This window comes from Petromyzon marinus, chromosome 63 (assembly GCF_048934315.1).
Source record: "Petromyzon marinus isolate PM22_M1 ecotype Great Lakes invasive population chromosome 63, UKy_Petmar_22M1.pri1.0, whole genome shotgun sequence".
Taxonomy (NCBI): Eukaryota; Metazoa; Chordata; class Hyperoartia; order Petromyzontiformes; family Petromyzontidae; genus Petromyzon; species Petromyzon marinus.
In genome coordinates, this window is record NC_133729.1 from 2,688,505 (window position 1) to 2,711,946 (window position 23,442).

General features: G+C 52.3%; 2 protein-coding genes across 8 annotated transcripts in view; one reads left to right on the forward strand and one right to left on the reverse strand.

Annotated features, from left to right (window-relative positions):
* Positions 1 to 588: 588 nt before the first annotated feature.
* MIS12 (MIS12 kinetochore complex component) lies at positions 589 to 5,874 on the reverse strand. Of its 5 annotated transcripts, none has more exons than XM_032977615.2 (5): positions 5,729 to 5,874; positions 4,784 to 4,858; positions 3,126 to 3,355; positions 2,513 to 2,706; positions 589 to 2,138 (listed from the first exon to the last, which is right to left on the reverse strand). In XM_032977615.2, the coding sequence occupies exons 3-5, from the start codon at positions 3,342 to 3,344 to the stop codon at positions 1,880 to 1,882; spliced, it is 672 nt and encodes a 223-aa protein (XP_032833506.2). In that variant the 5' UTR covers positions 3,345 to 3,355; positions 4,784 to 4,858; positions 5,729 to 5,874; the 3' UTR covers positions 589 to 1,879. The 5 variants fall into 5 exon arrangements, with proteins under 5 accessions (XP_032833506.2, XP_075909969.1, XP_075909968.1 ...); XM_076053854.1 differs by having other exon boundaries at positions 5,752 to 5,865; XM_076053853.1 differs by lacking the exon at positions 5,729 to 5,874 and adding an exon at positions 5,329 to 5,510.
* EXOC3 (exocyst complex component 3) overlaps positions 4,909 to 23,442 on the forward strand; it is a 25,156-nt gene continuing 6,622 nt past the window's right edge. The window contains exons 1-12 of one of the 3 annotated variants that reach the window (XM_076053852.1): positions 4,909 to 5,230; positions 11,266 to 11,438; positions 12,080 to 12,299; positions 13,615 to 13,861; positions 14,591 to 14,705; positions 15,187 to 15,378; positions 16,366 to 16,493; positions 17,250 to 17,367; positions 18,559 to 18,684; positions 19,787 to 19,887; positions 21,628 to 21,738; positions 23,357 to 23,442. The exon at positions 23,357 to 23,442 is cut by the window's right edge and continues 98 nt beyond it. In XM_076053852.1, the coding sequence (XP_075909967.1) occupies positions 11,295 to 11,438; positions 12,080 to 12,299; positions 13,615 to 13,861; positions 14,591 to 14,705; positions 15,187 to 15,378; positions 16,366 to 16,493; positions 17,250 to 17,367; positions 18,559 to 18,684; positions 19,787 to 19,887; positions 21,628 to 21,738; positions 23,357 to 23,442 (1,588 nt within the window). In that variant the 5' untranslated portion in view covers positions 4,909 to 5,230; positions 11,266 to 11,294. Of the gene's footprint in view, positions 5,231 to 6,050; positions 6,324 to 9,466; positions 9,912 to 11,265; positions 11,439 to 12,079; positions 12,300 to 13,614; positions 13,862 to 14,590; positions 14,706 to 15,186; positions 15,379 to 16,365; positions 16,494 to 17,249; positions 17,368 to 18,558; positions 18,685 to 19,786; positions 19,888 to 21,627; positions 21,739 to 23,356 lie in introns of those variants that run through there. The other 2 variants (XM_032977463.2, XM_076053851.1) reach the window with 2 other exon arrangements.

Consider the following 23,442-nt stretch of genomic DNA (forward strand, 5'->3'; position numbering starts at 1 on the left):
ACACGTGCACACAGGTGCACATTTCACGCCCCTATACAAACAGAAGGGACACGTGCAATTATAAGGTTTTGGAGGGAGCGGGGATATTTTGAAATATTTATAATTGGACAGTTGTTGTGTAGGATTTGCTGATGAAAGTTAATTGGTATACGGTGTACGAATGGATCGCGCCTTTGTTTTTTTATGTTCATCAGCCTTGTTAAATTTGAAGCACTGCTGAATTTCTCAATGCACTGCTGGAATATGGACCTCCCTTGTCCCAGCATGTGGGGCCTATTTGACCACACCTCATAACACTGGTCAGGGCAGGTTGGTGAAGACGTGGAAGCATAGATGTACAGTACAATGGGTGTTGCTGCATTGCGATCTACTGCCCACCGCGGTAACCCTGCAGCATTGTTTATTATGATTACGTCTTAAAAATGAAATATTTTGCTTACGACTGACAATCATCTTGTGGTTGCTATGAAATGTTTTCTCCATACGTAGTAAATACCTGTAATTTCTGTGTCACTTTGTTTACGTGTTATTTTTAACAAGGACTCTCGTGCGCGCGTACACGTGCGGTGTGTGGGCGAGTGGACCTGGTGACTCGATACCATTTTATTCATTTATTAAGCGACCGACACATTACAAATCACAAAGTATTCACGGCAGAATCTGGAATTTCCAGAACACTGTGGTATGCCATTCAACCACCCTCCCTGTACCCCCCCTCCCAAATATTACGTATCACTTTGCAATGGGGGTCCCCACTGCACACACCAACTTGACTGCCTTGACACCAATGCAAGCTACTAAATGCAAGTCCCACATTTAATTTTCATACTGTATACTACATAAACTCTCTCAATTGTCCCCCTCACCAACCCTCCATCCAAACATCGAACCTATACACAACATTTCAAAAAATCCGGATTTTGTTTTGCTCCGGATTAACCTGGAAAAAATTACATCACTTTCGTGCTACTCCCCACCCGAACAAAAAGTAACGTCACGTGGCACTATTGTGGGAAGGAAGATATTTTGAATTCGTACACAATGTACATTTTTTTTTTTTTAAACAGCGCAAAGTGTCGTCACATACACCTTTCATATAGTTCGTTCGCTCCGTTAGCCTAAAACGTAACGTTAATATGTCATTTCCACGAATGTTAAACAACGATTATTACGGGCGTAATTATTCTCCGCGCATCACGTTGGGTGTAAGAATTAATTTTAATTTGATAAATCGTCGCGTGCCCCTGGTCCGTGGCCAGCGATGCCACTGACCGGTCGGGTCTTCAGGCCGCGGCGGCCTCGCCCACTTGCGGATCTGACCGTTGGGGGGGGGCCTTTCGATCGCCTGAGGCGGAATTTTTTTGTAACCGCCTGCATTTCGAACACGCAAACCTTCCAAAGCATCTGGCACAATGCCAACGAATACAATTTTTGGTGGTGGCGCCAATCCATTCTCAAAAGCCGCCACTCAGGCGCTGCTTCCTAAAACACGCTGAAAACCGCTGGGTTACAGGGAGCACCAAACTGCGTTAGCCTGCTGACACCAGCACTCTGGTGGCGCCTTCCACTGCCAGGGTTTACACTGAACAGTTACCGTCGTGAAAATCCACCGCCGTACGACAGCAACAGCAGCGCAATAATAAATCCCTCCGTGCCCGAAACTTCCCATGAGCATATGAAATCGAGGGAGTGGCTTAATTTCAGCTAGGGCCTGCGACCTGGCACACCACATCCAGTATACCACCCCCCCCCCCCCCCCGCTACGGCTGTGGCTACTCATGCACGCGCAACGACGCGCTCCGGTCCTGCCAGCGGCCCGCGATACATTCGGCGAGAAATTCCTCCCTGGCAACGACGGCAGCGAGAGCGACGCCACGCATCACTCCGCTGGTGGCGGCGGCGCCGCCGCCCCCTCCGTGCTCACCGCGGGCTCCTGCGCGGGCGACCGCTGCACGTGCAGGGCGCCCGCCCGCTCGCGCAGCCGCTGCGCATGCTGAAGGGCGAAGCGGAAGGCCTGCGGCGCGTCCGTGCCCACGCTCCCGCGCCAAACCCGCTTCAGGTCGTCAAGACGGCGTTCGGTGACCTCCAGCGCCTCCAGCGCCGCGCGCTGCTCCTCCAGCTCGGCCTGCAGCAGAGCCCTGCGGGGTGGGTGGGCGGGCGGGCAGGGTGGTGGATTGTTCAGAGCATCGGAGGGTAACGTCGGTTCGTCTACAAGACACCTTCACCGGTTGGCGATGACGCGCAGATCTGCCGGCCGTGCCGGTCTTCTCCCTCGCACCCATTCCTGTCCTGGGGGCCGTCCTTTTTTTTTTTTTTACCTACCGAGTGAGAGCCTAGCGAGCCAATCGTGTCCAAATGCAGGAATGACATTTCACAACTTTTAATTATGGAGGGTAATGAACGGGATGGAGGGTAATGAACGGGGTGGAGGCATCGCCCCGGGTAAAACGAAAGCACTTGCAGCGTGCGAGCGTCGCGTGCGTAGCGTGGGCGCGCAACGGGCAGCGCGTACTGGATGGCCATCTCCTGCCGGTGCCGGCTGCGCAGCTCGGCGAGCTTGGCGTTGAGCCGGCGCTCCTCGTCGGCGTCGTTGGCGAGCGGCGCGGCGTGAGGCCGGTCTTCGGGCAGCAGCACGCCGGGCGGCACCGTGAAGACGCGCTCTGCGATGTACAGCTCAATCAGCTCGAAGGTCATGTCCAGATGCGACTGTTGGCGAAGAGGAATGGGGATCGGTGAACCTACGCGTGTCCTCCTCTCTCTCACGCAATGCGAGGTCTTCTCCCCCAGGCGCTCCCGGCGGTTTTCCTCGCAAACCGGACGAAATCTTTCGGTTTCCTGCAGAAGCTCCCAAGCACGCGAAGCAAAACGTCGGACATCGTGCTAAACAACCCACGGCAGGCACATCAGAGCTGCTGAATAGCACAGCCACCCAAAATGTGCGCAGTGGTGTTTGTCAAATGCAAACGAAGTAAATCGAGTATGCGCGAACATTTGTTATCCTGCACTGTATGAACTGGGCTCGTAAGCTCCTCGGAATAACACAGTTTTTTCGCCCATTGTAAAAAGCTGGCTCGGAGACTCCCAAGGGGTGGGATGCTGAACATCCGCCTGTGGGCGACGCGCACCTTCATGTGGTCGATGAGCAGCTGGGTGCCTTGGCGGACCTTCTCCAAGGAGGAGGAGTGGCTCGCTCTGCGCGCCACGTACTCCAGCACGCAGTCCTCTCCCGCCTTGAGCATGCTGTAGATGTACTCCTGCACCGCGTTGTACATGCCGTCCAGGCACGACTGCGGCGTGAAGCCAAAGTGCTGCGTCTCGTACATCATCAGATTGTCGTCCGACATCGCGACCGCGTCTGAGAGAGAGACACGCGGCGATCGGAAAGGGGGCGGGTAAAATTATTAACGATTTTCCAACAAACTCACATTCGTCAATACACACTATACACCACTTGTACACTTTTTATGTTACCAGGTAAGGCCCACTGAGCTATATAGCTGTCTTGTAGAAGCGACGTGGCCACAAAAGATAGCTCAACGAAGTGGCTTACCACGTTGGAATTCAATACAGCCAAATACTCTAAACGCATGCTTATAAACGTGGATGGAAATATCGGAGAAACATCCACGTGACCACGGGGAGAGAGAGCATGTAAACTCCAAATATACAACAGGCATCAGGGTCGGGATCGAACCCACAACCTTTGTGCATTTAGTGGCTGTCAATGCAGGGAGCTACACGCTTTTGAGAGCAACGCCACCTTTTTCCATTAATGTGTCATTAAAACCCGCAACAGCCAACTAGTAAGGGTTGTCACGTAAACAGAACGTGGCCAATTCCGTCACTAGTACAGCACACCGGTGTGTTGGAGAGCCAACCCACAACATTTACACTGCTGTCCATAATTTCGGTTTTTGAGGTTAGATCGAGAAAATATAAATGCGTCGTTCAAAGTCACCACCACCTGGCACAGCCAATTAGTAAGGTTTGTCACGTAAACAAAAACATGCCAATTCGTTACTAGTTCAGCACAACGGTATGTTGGGAGAGTAAACCCACATTTACAATTCGAGTAACGAATCGGCACGTTTTATTTACGTGACAAACCTTACTACAGTAATTGGCTGTGTCGGGTGGTGGCGGGTTATATCTTACGTGATCGAACCCAAAAACCTCCATTGTGGATAATATTGGTCACGAAAGCCCGACTACTAAGTGGTCAACTAATCCACCAGTGCAGAGTAAATGCCATCTCCTGGCCACTTAGCTCACGGCTACCACAATTCAGAACTGGAACAGACCAGGCGCATTCTTTAGCTGAGCTTTGGCGACTCTGCCAGTGTCACTTCACCCATCATCAACACCACTGTCCGTCTGTTCAACAATCCACTGTTACACAGTGATGCCATCTCCTGGCCACTTTGCTCACGACTACCACAATTAGGTACTGGAACAGACCAGGCTTATTCTTTAGCTGAGCTTTGGCGACTCTGCAAGTGTAACTTCACCATCACCAACACCACTGTCCGTCTGTTCAACAATCCACTGTTGCACAGTGATGCCATCTCCTGGCCACTTAGCTCACGACTACCACAATTAGGTACTGGTACCAGGCGCATTCTTAGCTGAGCTGACTCTGCAAATGCCACATTACCCCCCCTCCCCCCTTGTTCTGAAGAAGGGCCGTTGCCAGAAACGTCAGCAAGTCATACTTCATTTTAGCTTATAAGGCGACTTTGGTTACACATAACAGAAGCATGGAACGAGTGTATGTACTACATACAGTACGTTGAACTTCTTTCGCACCGTACGTAGCCAAGCGCGCGAATCGGGAGTCGCGGGCGGGGGCGCCAACAAACTAAACACACAAAAAAGCAGCTTTAAAAAAATGAGTTTGTACAATTTGGATTTAAAAGTGCGTAGCTCTCGTGGCGTCCTAATATCAGAAGGAGTGAACGATGAATCGATGCCCCGACTCGGCAAAAATACTGAGGCGTAGATGCACCACCACCACCACTCATTTGACTCATCAAACTCCCCGATGTTAAAGCTGCGGCTGTTACTTGACAGCTAACAGAACGAAGAAGTAGACGTTTAAGGGCGGGGGGGAGGGCTGGCGAAGATTTAGCGATATTATTAAAACCTGGCGCGCTGTGTTTCTACACACAAGAGTTTTACGAGAAGTATCCCCCCCCCCTCATCGCGCACCTCAACAACAAGGGAATCAAAGGTGCGTCTTTACAATCCGGAGAATTCGGCGGGCGCAAAGTGTGCATACAGTATAGGGTGAAGGGATATCTGGCACGGGTAAACGTGGCTTAAGCTCACCCAAAGCAGGGTGGGGACGCCCGTAACGCATCGGTTAATCCGATGCAGAGTAAAATCGCCTCAGTTTAACCGATAACTTGCCTACGCCGTGCTTTGCTGTACGAGAGGGTGGCCCAGCTGCAAGTCATATTCTTAGCTCTTTCGGTAAAGTCACGTTGAAGGGAAACAATAATAAAATATATATAAAACAATAAAAATTCTCACGACGTTTCGACCATAACCACGAACGGTCGTCATGGTCGAAACGTCGTGAGAATTTTTATTGTTTCATATATTTTTATTATTATTTTATTGTTTCCCTTCAACGTGACTTTACCGAAAGAGCTAAGAATATGAATTACTGCAGTCACGAAAGCTTTAAATCAAAATGCAGCTGCAAGTCGTTGAGGATTCAACTCACTTGGTGTCGCGCGCCGAACTTACGGCCTGCCGAGTCGTCGGTAACTTTGTTTCTTTTTCCCGCCAAATTTTACGATGTAATTAAATAATTAAAGTCGTGTGCTTTCTTTCCCGCCAAATTTAACGATGTAGTTATATAATTAAATAACCGCGAGGTCCGCTTGACCTTACGGAAAGCCGGCGGGGTCAAGTGATCCCAAACCGCCGTTATAAACGAAACGCGTTTTTAAAAAGCAGTCGATAGACCGTAGCTGACGATGGTCGGACGCTTGGGGGCGTTGTTGAGTACACAAATTCTGTCAACGCATTGAAGGCGATGATGTAAAAAAAAACGTCAGTGGGACGTCAGCCCTCCCCTTCCAGCTGTGACCGCACAACTTGTGACTATTTATTTTGTGTTTTAGTTAAAGCCGGATGGAGAGCTTATTTGTTTCGTTTCTTGACAACGACGACAACAACAAGAGCGCTTCGGTTTTAATGTTTAATCTTGATTTCATTGGTAAATAAAAAAACACAAAGAAAACTTCCGGGCCCATCCTTGCCGCGGTCTTTACTCTCGGCGACTGCGATGCTCTCGGAGGACACCAAAGAGGCGGGTACGTGAGGGGTCTCACGCCCGGGGTCTCACGCAAGACAAAGGGGTCCCTTTCGTGCCTTTGTCCATCACTCCCCAGAGTCTCACGCAAGCCCGGGGTCTCAAGCCCGGGGTCTCATGCCAAGGGCCCGGGGTCTCACGCCCAGGGCCCAGGGTCTCACGCCCGGGGTCTCACGCCCAGGGCCCAGGGTCTCACGCCCGGGGTCTCAAGCCCGAGGTCTCAGGCCAGAGATTCGCCCCTTTAGTCTCGCAGTCTCAGGCCGCCGAGGTTTCACGCTTTTTAAGTTCTCACGCTCAAGGCGTGAGATCACGCCAGATGAGACTGTTCTTCGAGCAAGGGTCTCGAGTCGGGGGACACCGCTGTGGCACGGAGATGTTAACTACCTCGCCTGGTGTGCAGGAGGTCGTGGGTTCAATCCAGACCATGACACCTGCTGTATATTTGGAGTTTGCGTGTCTCTCACCATCATCACGGTGGGTAGGAGATGTTGACTGCCTCGCCTGGTGTACAGGAGGTCGTGGGTTCAATCCAGACCATGACACCTGCTGTATATTTGGAGTTTGCGTGTCTCTCACCATCATCACGGTGGGTAGGAGATGTTGACTGCCTCGCCTGGTGTACAGGAGGTCGTGGGTTCAACCCTGACCCTGACACCTGCTGTATATTTGGAGTTGGCGTGGCTCTCATCATCACGGTGACTAGGAGATGTTAACTACCTCGCCTGGTGTACAGGAGGTCGTGGGTTCAACCCTGACCCTGACACCTGCTGCTGTGTATTTGGAGTTTGCGTCTCTCTCTCACCATCATCACGGTGGCTAGGAGATGTTAACTACCTCGCCTGGTGTACAGGAGGTCGTGGGTTCAATCCAGACCCTAACACCTGCTGTATATTTGGAGTTTGCGTGTCTCTCACCATCCACACGGTGGCTATGAGATGTTAACTACCTCGCCTGGTGTGCAGGAGGTCGTGGGATCAATCCAGACCCTAACACCTGCTGTGTATTTGGAGTTTGCGTGTCTCTCACCATCACCACGGTGGCTATGAGATGTTAACTACCTCGCCTGGTGTGCAGGAGGTCGTGGGTTCAATCCAGACCCTAACACCTGCTGTGTATTTGGAGTTTGCGTGTCTCTCACCATCACCACGGTGGCTAGGAGATGTTAACTACCTCGCCTGGTGTGCAGGAGGTCGTGGGTTCAATCCAGACCCTGACACCTGCTGTTTATTTGGAGTCTGCGTGTCTCTCTCATAATCATCACGATGGCTAGGAGATGTTAACTACCTCGCCTGGTATACAAGATGTCGTGGGTTCAACCCTGACCCTGACACCTGCTGCTGTATATTTGGAGTCTGCGTGTCTCTCTCATAATCATCACGATGGCTAGGAGATGTTAACTACCTCGCCTGGTATACAAGATGTCGTGGGTTCAACCCTGACCCTCACACCTGCTGCTGTATATTTGGAGTCTGCGTGTCTCTCTCATAATCATCACGATGGCTAGGAGATGTTAACTACCTCGCCTGGTGTACAGGAGGTCGTGGGTTCAATCTCGACCCTGACACCTGCTGTGTATTTGGAATTTGCGTGTCTCTCATCATCACCACGGTGGCTAGGAGATGTTAACTACCTCGCCTGGTGTGCAGGAGGTCGTGGGTTCAATCCAGACCCTAACACCTGCTGTGTATTTGGAGTTTGCGTGTCTCTCACCATCACCACGGTGGCTAGGAGATGTTAACTACCTCGCCTGGTGTGCAGGAGGTCGTGGGTTCAATCCAGACCCTGACACCTGCTGTTTATTTGGAGTCTGCGTGTCTCTCTCATAATCATCACGATGGCTAGGAGATGTTAACTACCTCGCCTGGTATACAAGATGTCGTGGGTTCAACCCTGACCCTGACACCTTCTGCTGTATATTTGGAGTCTGCGTGTCTCTCTCATAATCATCACGATGGCTAGGAGATGTTAACTACCTCGCCTGGTATACAAGATGTCGTGGGTTCAACCCTGACCCTGACACCTGCTGCTGTATATTTGGAGTCTGCGTGTCTCTCTCATAATCATCACGATGGCTAGGAGATGTTAACTACCTCGCCTGGTGTACAAGAGGTCGTGGGTTCAATCTCGACCCTGACACCTGCTGTGTATTTGGAATTTGCGTGTCTCTCATCATCACCACGGTGGCTAGGAGATGTTAACTACCTCGCCTGGTGTGCAGGAGGTCGTGGGTTCAATCCAGACCCTGACACCTGCTGTGTATTTGGAGTTTGCGTCTCTCTCACCATCACCACGATGGCTAGGAGATGTTAACTACCTCGCCTGGTGTACAGGAGGTCGTGGGTTCAATCCTGACCCTGACACCTGCTGTATATTTGGAGTTGGCGTGTCTCTCTCTCTCATCATCATCACGGTGGCTATGAGATGTTAACTGCCTCGCCTGGTGTACAGGATATCGTGGGTTCAATCTCGACCCTGACACCTGCTGTGTATTTGGAGTCTGCGTGTCTCTCTCTCATCATCACGGTGGCTAGGAGATGTTAACTGCCTCGCCTGGTGTACAGGAGGTCGTGGGTTCGATCCAGACTCTGAAAATGCCTGCTGCTGATGTATATTTGGAGTCTGCGTGTCTCTCTCTCATCATCACGGTGGCTAGGAGATGTTAACTACCTCGCCTGGTATACAGAATGTCGTGGGTTCAATCCAGACCCTGACACCTGTATATTTGGAGTCTGCGTGTCTCTCTCTCTTTCATCATCATCACGATGGCTAGATGTTAACTACCTCGCCTAGTGTACAGGATGTCGTGGGTTCAATCCAGACCCTGACACCTGCTGTATGTTTGGAGTTGGCGTGTCTCTCATCATCATCATCATCACGGTGGCTAGGAGATGTTAACTACCTCGTCTGGTATACAGGAGGTCGTGGGATCAATCCAGACCCTGACACCTGCTGTGTATTTGGAGTTTGCGTGTCTCTCTCTCATCATCACGGTGGCTAGGAGATGTTAACTACCTCGCCTGGTGTACAGGAGGTCGTGGGTTCGATCCTGACCCTGACACCTGCTGTGTATTTGGAGTTTGCGTGTCTCTCATCATCACGGTGGCTAGGAGATGTTAACTACCTCGCGTGGTGTACAGGAGGTCGTGGGTTCAATCCAGACCCTGACACCTGCTGTGTATTTGGAGTTTGCGTGTCTCTCTCTCCCCGTGGTGGTCACGTGGATTTATTCAACGGGACCTCCCGTTCTTTCCCCTCCACATTTAGAGAATCAACATCACGCGTTTGGAATATTTGTCAGCTGTAAATTGCCACGCGATGATAAGTCACTTAGTTTACAGAGTACAGTACTTGCCAGCTATACATTTCTACGTGATGAAAAGCGTACCTGGTTTAGAATATTTGTCAGCTTATAAATTTCTACGCGATTACGACGACGACGATGATGGATAAGCCCACTTTCGTACAGCGGCTATCATTAGCGAAAAAAAAAGAGATCTACTATATATAGGCAGCTCGGTGGGCCCATAAAACCTGGATAAAGTGCAACATGTTGTTGGTTTAAAGTGTCCTCAACGTGGCATCTCAATGTGTGAGTCTCTCAACGCCTCTGCTGGTTCTGTCACCCGCGGGTTCGGGGCCACCTTTTCCCCTTGGCCGCTCAGGCAATAGCGCAGGGTTCGCGTGCACGTGCAGGCCGCGTTGGGTTAACGATCGCCGGTTATAATTTTAAGTTAGGCGGTCAGTGTTTGTTTATTTGTTTTCCTAAAGCGTTAAATTGTTACGTTACGACTGTCGCGTCGATGATCAAATGTGGTTCTAACATGTTGCGTGACATTTTTTTGTGGTGGGTGTGGGGGGGGAGATATCAGTGTGAATTTGCGGGCTGCGCCAAGTTTCGCTGTTTTGTGAGCACGGTGTATCTGCTTAACAGAATATTACACATTTTAAATGTTAAATGGACCAAATATTATGAAAGGCATTCAACAGTACATGTCATCTGCACTTTATCGTACGTCAACAGTGGTTGTGCCAAGGTACGATCGACTGCGGACAAAGAAACGTGGAATTTCCACCACTGTGTACAGGGCTGGCAAACGAGATATGAATTTCAGTTTCACACGTAGGCTTTCGTTTTCATTATTGCATTTTCGTTTGCACAGAAATCCACTTTGATGCTTTAACCGTAAACATTTTGGTTAATTCCTTTTGTTCTTAAGTGGATCACTTAACACGGCTACCCGGGGGAATCATTATTATTTATTAACACTTTTGACCATTTGCTTAAGACTATAAATGCAATACAGTAACTGCAAGTGACGGCACTTAATGTTTTTTTTGCATAATCGGCTAAACAATGACGTTTATTGTTTACCCACATAGAATGAGGTGGAGGATACAGCCCTAGAATGTTCTTTTTAATGTGACTGGTGAACTTGCTGACGTGTCTTCTTTCGGTCACGTGGGCAGCACGTCACTGACCCTCAACGAGTGAGGAGCAGCTCGTAATTGAAAACGGCGCGCTGTGCGAAATCAAAATATATAGTTACGCGCGAAAGTGACCTGGCCAACGTCTGGGGGCGGCATCGTCGACTGTGGTCCGTTCCATACTCTTTGGTTGTATTCGGTAAAGTCACGTAGGTAAAAAATAAAACAGCAAAAATCACGACGTTTCGGCCACAACACAAGCAGCCTTCTTCAGGTGAAGGAACAGAACTGTCGGGACGACAGGGCTTCAGCGTTCATTGAAGCTCTGTCGTCCCGACAGTTCTGTTCCTTCACCTGAAGAAGGCTGCCTTGTGTTGTGGCCGAAACGTCGTGATTTTTCCCGTTTTATTTTTTTACCTACGTGACTTTTACCGAATAGAACCAACGAGTACGGATCCTTGCCAGTCACGAAAGCTTCAAATCTAGAATTGTGGTCCGTTTCCCTTGCACACTTTCAGCGACGGTGGGCGGCATCGGCAAAGCGGAGATGGAGAGGACGGACCGCGAGGCGCTGGAGACGGCGGTGCAACGCGTCGCCAGCATGCTGCAGCGACCCGACCAGCTGGACAAGGCGGAGCAGTACCGGCGGCGAGAGGCACGCAAGAAGGCGTCCGTGGAGGCCCGTCTCAAGGTGCGCTCGCTGTACATGCAGGGAGGGGTGGTTGAACCTTTTCCTTTCCGAGGCCCGAATCTTGATCATCATCATAAGCCGTGATCGAGCACACCCCCTCGGATTACGTGAAGAAGGGATCAAAGGCACGTCTTAAAAGGGCCGACTAGGACTTTCAACACCCCGGATCGTTTGTGCCTCTTTTTCCATTGCGCAACAGGGCCACGCGACTGACGTCACACGCGATAAATGATGAGTCGGTGTCCAGACATTGTGCTGACGTCACATTCGATTGATGTGTCGAGATATTACGTTATAATTATGATTTATATTTGCAAGGCGCGTTTCATCCGTAGATCCCAATTCTCCGAGATTCATGTAGATGACGCAGTGACGTGTTCTCGCCGTGTAGTGACTGACGTCACATGCAATCAGCATGTCATTAGCCCCGCCCCTGGCCTTGCCTGGCCCTGCCTGGCCCTGCCTGGCCCTGCGCCTGATTCCATTGTCTTGCGAGGCCTGCGTATCACCGTTTGCTTCTGGCTCAACAGCAAAAATAGCCAACAGAAAAATGAAAAAAAAACCACCTATACTGTGATGTCCTAAGCCGATCCCGGCTCGGGTGGATGTGGTCGGCGTCCGCCATACCCCGTCCGGCGCAGGCAGCGATCCAGTCGCAGCTGGACGGCGTACGCACCGGGCTGTCGCAGCTGCACACGGCGCTGAGCGACTCGTGCGAGGTGCGCGGGTCGCTCGCCGACGTCGGCCGCGACTGGCAGAGCAGCATCGCCGCCATCGAGGGCCTGCGCGACGTCAAGGACGCCGTGGTGCAGCACAGCCAGCTGGCGGCCGCTGTCGAGAACCTCAAGAACATCTTCTCGGGTGAGCGGCGGTAGCGGCGGTAGCGGCAGGTGCGTCGGGGGTCCCCACCCACTCCCCCATCGTTTTGTTTGCGGCAAACAGGGTTCTGGGAAAGGTTTTTCTACAATCGTTATTTCTGTTTGCAGAAATGGGCCGTATCTTTAGGATAGAAATTAAATTAGGCGAGTTCAACAGCTATTACTAGGGATAGCAACGATATGAAATATTAGGATTAGGGATGGTAGAGAAAGAAATCTTAAGAAAGCCTGAAGGTACAAATTGAATACCCTGTAATATTTTTCGTAAGTGCGATTCATATCATGCTCTTTGGTTTTATTCGGTAAAGTCGCGTAGGTAAAACGAATTAAAATAAAATAAACAATTAAAACACGACGTTTCGGAGGCAACGCAAGCTTCCGTCTTCAGGTGGGACCAGTCACAGCCAAAATCGCTGCACCAAGTGGTGAGGCTCTGGGAACCTAGCGCTTAAATACAGGTTAAGGTGGGGGGGGGGGTGTGGGAGGGGCCATGTGGGGGGACTTTAGTGGGGTGCGGAGGGGGGATGGGTCGTTGTGTGTGTGCAGGGATGAGTTAATCCGTCTTTTGTTGTGTGGAGGGTGCGGGAGATGGGTCACTGTGTGTGTGCAATATAAACGGACAGAATATCGGCCAGGATGTGCTCTAAGGGAGCAGTAGAAAAAAGGAAAGTAGTGCAGCGATTTTGGCTGTGACTGGTCCCACCTGAAGACGGAAGCTTGCGTTGCCTCCGAAACGTCGTGTTTTAATTGTTTATTTTATTTTAATTCGTTTTACCTACGTGACTTTACCGAATAAAACCAAAGAGTATGAATCCTTGCAGTCACGAAAGCTTCAAATCTAGAAGAAGCAATTCATATTATTTACATAGCCATGAAAAAAACAGTAAATCCCATCTGGATTTGTTACATTTAAAACGTTTTATAATATTCTTTCAAAAATATTCTTTGTACTTAAAATGTCTTGATGGGTTTATTTAAAAGTGCAGGTTCATGAATTGGGCGCACTGCATGCGATTCCCACTCACAGTGGCGGATGTCTGAACCAGCTCAGGGCCTCCCTCCCCTAGGTCGACTCAGCCTGGTTGCTGTGTGTGAACATTCAGCACTGGGGAGGCAAAGGTGGCCGGGCGTAGCGCTGACCACGCACCCCCTCGTGCGCTGTCGCCGGCCTTCATCGCAGCTTGTTAGCAGCGCTTGCACCCGACGATCTGTCGACGGCTTATACGGGGGAGGGGATATTTGCGGCTTTTGTTGACACGCGCACGTTACGTACGTTGTACCCCCCGCGCCCGTCTCAGTGCCGGAGATCGTGCGCAACACGCACTCGCTGATCGAGCAGGGCCAGCTGCTGGAAGCGCACACGGCGCTGATGGAGCTCGAGAGCTCACGCGACGAGCTCCTCTATGAGCAGTACCGCATGGACCCACGCAACACGGCCGACATGAGCCTCATCAAGGCCTACTTTTCCGCCACCAGTGAGCTGTCGCACGCCCTCGCAAAGCAGCTGTGGCTCGTGCTGGAGAGGGCGCTCTCCACCGTGCGCAGGTACAGCCTCATCCTCGTCCTTCCTGGCATTTCCCCCCCCCCAATCTTTCCTGATGATTATTATTTTCTCCGATAAGCACGGTTGGCTACATACGGTGCGAAAGAAGTTCAGCATACATACATACATACGTAAAGCTTGTTCACCCAGAAAAGCCTCGGTGAGTCTCAAGGCAACTTTTTTTTTGTCTGGAGGGTCCTGCCAAGTCCTTTTTTGAGTTGGGGTTAAGGTTCATTCGTATAATCCCAATTGAGTCATTGGGACCCTCTTGCAGCTACTTGTATCCGCCACTGCTGGTGGAATGGGGAGCTCTTTGAGCGCCTCTGCAGGGTGTTTATTATCTTAATTTATGTAGCGCCTTAATCAAGGTGCTTTACACAGAATTAACAACGGTACAACTTGTGTGAATGTAACGGTGGAGATGACGTGAATGAAATGGACGAGAGGAAGCAATGGGCAAATCTGTAATTGCGTGAATTCCATGAAAGCAAAATTGATGACAGTAAATGATGATGAATGGATTCAATGAATGGGGATTGAGTGATAGCCATGTAATGAGACTGTGAAGAGGGAAGAGTAATGGCAGTGGTGGTTATGAGGGAGAGATTAAGGGGGGTCGTGGGGTGAGCTAAGGGAATAATAGCTTTAAGTGAGGAGCTCGGAGAACCGTCAGCCGTGGAACGACTCCACCAATGGCGGCTTCTGTACCCTCTCGCTCTGAAACCGAGCAGAGACCCCTCCTTGCTGGTGTCGGTGCTGCGCATCATCGAGCGCGAGGAGAAGCTGGATCAACGCTCCCTCGACAGGGAGAAGCAGTCCAGCTTCCTGCCTCCGGGACGCCCCAAGGTAATGGAGCGTGTGTAACGGTGGACCCTGCGTTTTTACGCGGGCAGATTATCCGTATTGCGGATTCAACCGTGCCCTTTTACACGCTCGCTGGTTCTGTCGTTAGGTGCTGCTCACTCTTCAAGGTTTGTTCATGATCCAGCTGGAAGGATAAGTTAAGTTGCTTAATCGGCTAAGTAAAAAATATATATCTGTAGTTAGTTATTCAACATCCTGCCTCCCAAAGGCAGGAAACCCATTAAAAGCCACGCCCAATGTGATGTGGCTAATTATGTTGATGATTTCACTGAGCCCCATCCAGCGCCACACTTATTTAATCGCGAATTAAAATTGTTTGAGGAGACGCTTGTGCGCAAACACACACGCACGCACGTGCACGTTGGAAAGCGTTACAGAATCCACGCGCGTGACCTCTCTCCCTCGTTACACACGCACACACAAACACGTCGTCGTCATCTCCGTCGTCATCCAATCTCGCCAGGCGTGGAGGAAGAAGTGCATGGACGTGATGGAGAGCACGGCGCGCACGCGCATCGAGGCCAACCAGCCGGACGAGCGTGGCTCCGACCGCATGTGGCTGGTGCGCCACCTGGAGATCTCGCGGCAGTACGTGCTGGAGGACCTGACCGTGGCACGCCACATGCTCGCCTGCTGCTTCCCACCCAGCTACGAGGTGCCGCCGGCGCCGACCTTTGACCCCGCGCGCAACACGCACGCACGCACGCACGCACGCCCCAGCCCGGGTTGAAACAACGCTTTGGGTTTCATGTTGATTTTGTTGAACCGGCTGAGAACTCGGGGAGGAACGTCCCAGGGAACGCTGACCATCGAACTCTTGGCTCGCCATCGAACAAACGCGGCCACCGCGTCACGTGCTTCGAGATGCGCTTCTGCAGGCCGTCTGGAACGCTCTTCCTTCTAATATTAGGAAGCCACTGGAGCTATGCACTTTTACATCATCTAGATTGAAAACTCATTGTTTTAGGACTGCTTTTTGTGCGTAGCTTGTTGTCCTTCCCCCACACCTCCGATTAACACGGTTGGCTACATACGGTGCGAAAAACGTTCAACATGCATACATGACCAACCGTCGCGTGTCTGCCCCGAACGAATAACCACCCCTTGGCACAGCGCAGTGTTTGTGCGGTTTGTTTTTTTGGGTGGCAGCGGTAACGCTCGTGCCTTCACGGCAAGAAGTTACCTGGGTTCGATTCCCGACACGGGCACTCCCTCCTCTGCGTGGAGTTTGTGTGTTCTACTATCCCCCGTTCTGCATGGCTTTCCTCCAGGTGCTCCAGTTTCCTCCCAAGGCTACGAAGAAAACAAAAAAATTACCTTGTAACTGTTGTTGCAACGTACCTACGTTGAACTTTCGCACCCTACATAGCCGGCTGTGCTAATCAGGGGTACGGGGGGAAGAACAACAAACTAAACACAACACGTAGCAACATCGCCCGCGACCGTGAAAACGTGGCAGGACCCAAATGCAAGAGAGTGTTGAGACTTGGCGAGGCTTTCCTGGGCATACAAGCAAAGATTATAAATGGAGGCACCCTTATTCATTTCCTTATTTTTTTTCAGGTTAGGCCTTTCTGCCTTTATCCGCAAATTCTGGCTTACTCGAGGCTTAACTGAGACGTGAATTGTGTGACGCTGGCAGGTGTTCAACTTGTACCTGAGGCTGTACCACAGTGCGCTATCCACACACCTGCAAGAGATGGTGTCGGACGAGCTGGAGGGGAATGAGATTGTCTCACTCCTCACCTGGGTGCTCAACACCTATCCCAGGTGACGCACGACAACCACCGTTCCCCGCTCGGTGGCGGTGACGTCACCACGGCGCTTGTGCCAGGCTAAGTGCACGTGAAAAATATATAACCGCGTGAAAAATTTGGAACGAGAACATAGGTTGAAGGCGAAGCACGGATACGCACGCACACACACACACACACTGGACGCAAGTGTAAACAACGACAAAGGTCCCCCATATATAGCCTGTTGGTGCAGGTGCTGTTAGCGAGCACCTGTGAAGGCTTGCACCGTACATCACGAGGGATGGGTGGCCCAGAATCACGCCCGCTCGCCTTTGTCTCCAGGTCTGATGGTTACACGCCGCACCAGGAACTCATTTGAGGCTGATTCGACTGTCACCAGTTTTGTAGCGCAGCACGCTAACCGCTGGGAGAGATGGCGACGGTTTGGGGAGAAGACGCCTTCACCGGCGAGTGGATTGGTCAGAGCTGACGATGACGACGATGATGGTGGTAGTTATTGACGATGAATAACATGTCCATGGAGAGGAGCAGTGGCGCAGTGGTTAGCACTGCGCGTTAAGCATGCATCTAAAATAATCGATTCTCACACGCTCACGACGCAATGCATGCATCGTGAGCACAGGAATCGATTTAAATTGATGCATCGTTACAACCCCCACCCCCGGTAAGATGCCGGGTGGATGTAGAGCAGTGTAAGCCATACCAACACCCGTGTGTGCATCCACGCGTGCTTGTGTGCGCGTGCCCGTGTCATCGCTGTGACCGACAGTGAGGAGCTCATGGCCCACCCTGACCTGGCTGAGGAGGTGGACTTGAAGGCCCTCGGTCCCTTGCTCTCCAACGACACGATCAACCAGCTGCTGAGCAAGTACATCACCACCATGAAGGTGTGAACTTTTGACCCTCGCCGTGGGCGTGAACCTTGCGTTGAGGTGGCCGGTTCGGCCGGCGGACAAAGCGCTGAGCTGGCACCGCCGCTGAGATCCGGGGTTCGAATCCCGGCAGCTGTCTGTGATTAAACGGGTCGGTTCATTGTTGCACTGTTTGTCCATATTCCCGTGCCTACGCCTGCCGCCTTCACCAACCTGCAGTGACCAGCGTGGTGAAGTATGGTCAAATACCTCGCCATGACCCACCCGGCATGGGGAGGGCTCTGCATAGGCGCATACACATTTTCATCGCAAGCTTAGGTGATGTCCGACGTTCAGCTGTACGTGCCTGGAGAATTATTAATTAACAGCCTGTTGGATTAAATGACAGAGGTGAAAATCTACACAAATTCTTTGGTTCTTTCGGTAAAGTCACGTAGGTGAAAAAAGAAAGATGTTCTTGCTGTGGTTGTCACACCTGATGATGATTGCTTGTGTTGCAATCGAAACGTCGTGATTTATTTATGTATATATTTTTTTTAAAAATTCATTTTATTTTTTTCACTTACGTGACTTTACCGAAAGAACCAAAGAGTATGGATCCTTGCAGTCACGAAAACTTCAAATCTAGAATGAAAAATCTACACAACCCCAAAGCAGAGTTGTATGCACAGTCAGGACTTGTGTATGATTTTTAAGCCTCTTGATTGTCTTGATGGGTCTGTGTTGAGGCCTGAATACATTCCTGCTGAGGGAGCTGGTAGGAACGTTGGGTTGCTCGGTCAATGGCCAGGGTCAACAGCGGCACCACCACGTGGTGTATTCCGCAAATACGCCCGACTGTGAGGGCGGGCAAAAGCCGGCGTGAGTAGGTGAAACGTTGAGTTTTATAAGGGCACCACGGGGTGACCAGCCCCTCCCCACCCAGCCCCACCCCTCCCACCCCCCACCCAGCCCCACCCAGCCCCTCCCCACCCTCCCCACCCCACCCTCTCCACCCTTCCCTCCCCACCCTCCCCTCTCCACCCAGCCCCACCCCTCCCATTTTTGGATGCACGACAGACGGACGGACACAATAATCCCCTGTGGGCTGGTGGTGTAACCAGGAGGTTCCTACCAGTATTATAGTAACTTGTTTTGTTCTGTTACCCTCTCTGTCACCCCTCCACTCCCTCCCTCCACTTCCTCCACTTCCTCCCTCCCCTGCAGTCGAACATCGTTGGGTGGCTCAGGAAGGCACTTGAGACAGATTCAAAGGACTGGTCCAAGGAACAGGAGCCCGAGGCCGACCATGACGGGTTCTTCCAGACAACGCTGCCCTCCATCGTTTTCCAGGTGCCCCCTTTCAGCGGCTTTTGGACTACTAAGTCATGGGGCCCCCCCCGGCGAGTCATTGGGTCGCACCACGTGTCTGTGAAAAAGAGAGCTTCATTAGCTCATGGGACTCCTCCAGTGCAAATAAATGTTCTGATCTTGTCGTTCGTCGCGACGTTCCCACGGTTTCGCTCCACGTGCCGGGGAGCTTCCACATCGGCATCGGGGAGACCGATACGGCCGAGCGTGGTGCTAGCCATCCAGCTCGCTCGTATGCTGTGCAGGCCTTCATACGTGCCTCACAGTAACAGCACTTGCCCCAACAGTCTGTTAAAGGTCTACTGCGGATCTTTGTCTACGGATGCACGCCCACCGCGAATACAGGGGTGCCCTCTTAAGTTACGCGGCCAAGTGTCTGTGTCCGGCACGAAACGACAGCGTGCGAAGCAGTGTTGCGTTTCCACGCTGCGCGGAAAGCTACGCGCGGACTAGTCCCTGTTTGGTACTGTACTGTGCAACAGCAGCCCACAGCGCTGGATTGTGCATTTCACAATTGGCTTGTGAATTTCGTTGGTTTCGCTTGTTCACGTATTTTTTTTTCCCCTTGTATCTGGCTTTTTATATGTTTTCACGAGACAACAAGTGATAGGTTTGCTTGCTGGCATGTTTGCGGGTCACGCGAACACTTGAGTCACGAGTTGAGCGGTTCATTATCAAGCCGTGCGTGTTTAGCAGCAGTCGAGTGGCAAGCGCACTGCGCCGATTCCCGCTCCTGACCAATAACAGCGGCAATTATTTTACCCGGTACTGGGGATCAACCCGATGGACTCACCCTTACATGAGTACCTGGTGCAGTATCTAAAAACATCTCCACTTGGGAGACAAAAGCGGCCAGGCGTGGTGCTGGCCACCCACCCCCTTTGCGTGCCGTGCCGGCCTTCATAGGCGCCACTCGCTAACAGCACTCGCATTCACGTTCCGTTGAAGGCTACACGGGGAGGGGGATCTTTTCCTTTTGCGTATTTTTGTTTACTTATCTCTCTGCGGGGTCGGTGCTTACCGGTCATCCGGAATGATCCGCCGACATTACGCTCTTCCGCGGCGGGCCCCTTTTGTTCCCCAGATGATGGAGCAGAACTTGCAGGTGGCCACGCAGATCAACGAGGATCTCAAAATCAAGGTCCTGCAGCTGTGCCTCCAGGAAATGAACACCTTCCTGCGCCGGTGACTGCCCTACACAATGGAGCGCCCGGCTCTGCCCGCCAGCGCCGTTGTTTGGTTTCCCCCCCCACCCCATCCCCATCCCCTCCTCCTGATTACTCGCGGAGAAGGAGGGGGGGGGACGAGCGGCGACTCGATGGTGCAGGGGCGTTCCGTCGCAGGGCACGCACGAGGGCACGCGTGTTGCGTTGGGTGTGACCTGATCGTGCGGGGAGCGGTGGTGCAGCGGTTGGCGCGCTTCGCTCCGAACCAGAACCTTGAGTTCAAGAGATAGAAAAAGGCCCTCGACGGTAAGCGCCCCCTCGAGGCGTGATTCTTGAACACTGGGCATCGGTGGGAAAATGAAAGAAAACTCCGCAGCCCATTGGATTTCTGCAGGATGAATAAGCATTCCGATCCCGCTTCGCTCACAGCGGACGTTGCAGATCCCTCCTCCTTTGGTTCTTTCGGTAAAGTCACGTAGAATGAGAATAAAATAATAAATTGATAAAATAAAATAACAATAAAATTCTCACGACGTTTTGGCCACAACACAAGCGGCCTTCATCAGGTGAAGGGACGAGACTGTCTGGTAGGACAGCGCTGGAGTAAAAGAGCCACGTTCAGATCACGGACAGCGCTGTCCTACCAGACAGTCTCGTCCCTTCACCTGATGAAGGCCGCTTGTGTTGTGGCCGAAACGTCATGAGAATATTATTGTGTTATTTTATTTTATCAATTTATTATTTTATTCTCATTCTACGTGACTTTACCGAAAGAACCAAAGAAGATGAATCATGGCAGTCACGAAAGCTTTAAATCGAAATTTAAAAGTTGCAGATCCCGTGACGTCGTTTTGGAACGGAGAGAGAGCACGCGCGCGCGCCGGCGTCGCCGTCCCAACTTGCCAAGATTCAGTTTAACACGTAGGCTTTCGCGACCAATATTATTCATAATAAAGGTTTTTGGGTTAGATCGCGTTTTATTAAAATTTCCCCGCGGGGAAAAACGTGTGCCGATAGGTTTGACGCACGGCAACGGGCAACATCGTCGTCCCCTGCTGCTGAAACTCCTTCAGACGGCAGGCTGCGTGGAACGTAGGCGCCCATTGCTTTCCGATAGCCCTAGCTGCTACAAGAGCGATGGCTGGCGTGAAGAACTCGTGTGCTGAACTATCGCTGTACGTTTTTTGTTGATGCATCGCAAGGTATTGGCTCACGATGAGGCTGATCGCCGGCGGGGGGTGTGGCGTGGGTGTGGCGTGGGTGTGACGTGGGTGTGGCGTGGGTGTGGAGTGGGTGTGGAGTGGGTGTGGAGTGGGTGTGGCGTGGATGTGACGTGGGTGTGACGTGGGTGTGACGTGGGTGTGGAGTGGGTGTGACGTGGGTGTGGCGTGGGTGTGACGTGGGTGTGGCGTGGGTGTGGCGTGGGTGTACAGGGGGGTCCCCAATATGCGTCGGGGTGAGGGACCGGAAAGTTGCAACTTATAGCGAAACGACGCGTAACGGAGAATTCCTTTACCCCATTAAGAGTAACGGGGAATGGTGGGAGGGGGTGGGGGGGATAGGAAGCTTCAGAGCATGAACATGGCCTGTGCGACGCAAGATGGGGCGATCTCTCCCGTAAGAAACAATGGAATAAAGCCGAGCTGGGGGCCGGAAGCGGGGGGAATTTCACGTCAGCGGTGCGAGTGCGAAACAACGTATTTCGAAGCGACGTATATCGGGGGACCCCCCCCCCCCCCTCTCCGTTACCCGTGTCCAGGTACCACGATGCGATTTTGGGGTACAGAGCAGAGCACCTGAAGGACCGGAACAAGCCTCCCTTCTTCGTGCACTACATGATCGCCCTCGTCAACAACTGCCAGACGTTCAAGTGAGCTCCGCTCCCCTCCCCACCGCCGCCGCCGCCGCCGCCAAATTTTTAACTTTTAACGGATGTGTATTTTGTTCCAGACGAAAACGGCCGCGCCGAAGCGAGCCTAGCCGCTTGCACTTTAACCCTCTTGGGGAATTGGAAAGGAATGTGTCTGGCCTAGGTCTGCGCGCGCGCGCACGCACGTGTGCAGCTTGATGCCAAGTTTCTAACGATCCGATTGCGCTTCCAGTTTCGACTGCCGGAACCGCGCGCATTACGGCCGAGCCGTGGCCTCCTTGTGCCGGGCCGCTTGCGCGAATCGTCATCGCCCGATCACCTAACGAATTCCCGTCATCGTAACGCAATCGCAGAAATAGAAATCGGCCAGCGGCGCCGCTCTCGCCGTATCCCTTGACCCCCGGGCTGGGTCTGGCGGCCGAGTGGACGCTCCTCTTGTTATTGTCGTCATCGTCGTCGTCGTCATCATCACCAACATCGTTGTGGATCGTCATCAGCCGTCGTCATCAGAACGACCGAGAAGATATGTTGTGTTCAAAACGCTAAGGGTGGGGAAATTATTCACTGTTCAGAGTTGCGACTCGATTCAAGAATCACTTTGGTAACATTGCAGCAACTCTCGCGGTTTCCGTGGGTAACGTGAATCCATTAAGCACAAAGTCTACGAATCAATCGCATCCTCCTCTCCTTGGCGGTTGTGATGCATGAATTGTGATCTCGTGAAGACGCAGTCGACAGTCGATTCTACGAAGGATACACAATGACACAGTGCCCATGACTTTGTTCCTGACGCTCACGCCTAACGCCTACACCTGATGCTCACCCCTGACGCTCACCACTGACGCTCAGTCCTGACGCTCAACAATGACGCTCACCCCTGACGCTAACCACTGACGCTCACCACTGATGCTCAGCCCTGACGCTCACCCCATAACGCTCACCCCTGATGCTCAACCCTGACACTCACCCCCCTAACGCTCACCCCTGAGGCTAACCACTGACGCTCAACCCTAACGCTCAACCCTAACGCTCAACCCTAACGCTAACCACTGACGCTCACCACTGACGCTCACCCCTGACGCTCACCACTGACGCTCACCCCTGACGCTAACCACTGACGCTCACCCCCTAACGCTCACCCCTGACGCTCACCACTGACGCTCAACCCTAACGCTCAACCCTGACGCTCACCACTGACGCTCACCACTGACGCTCACCACTGACGCTCACCCCTGACGCTCACCCCCTAACGCTCACCCCTGATGCTCAACCCTGACACTCACCCCCTAACGCTCACCCCTGACGCTCACCACTGACGCTCAGCCCTGACGCTCACCCCCTAACGCTCACCCCTGATGCTCAACCCTGACACTCACCCCCTAACGCTCACCCCTGACGCTCACCACTGACGCTCAACCCTAACGCTCACCACTGACGCTCACCCCTGACGCTAACCACTGACGCTCACCCCCTAACGCTCACCCCTGACGCTCACCCCTGACGCTCAACTCTAACGCTCAACTCTAACGCTCACCCCCTAGCGCTCACCATTGCCCGTAACCCTAACGTGGTGTGTGTGGCGGCGCTCGTGTCCCTGTTGCGGCGGTGACTCGGGCAGGGACTCGATCGCGAGCCTCAAGCGCAAGTACACCAAGTACGACGCCGACGACGACGACGAGGTATCGGGGGGGGGCACCTCCTCCT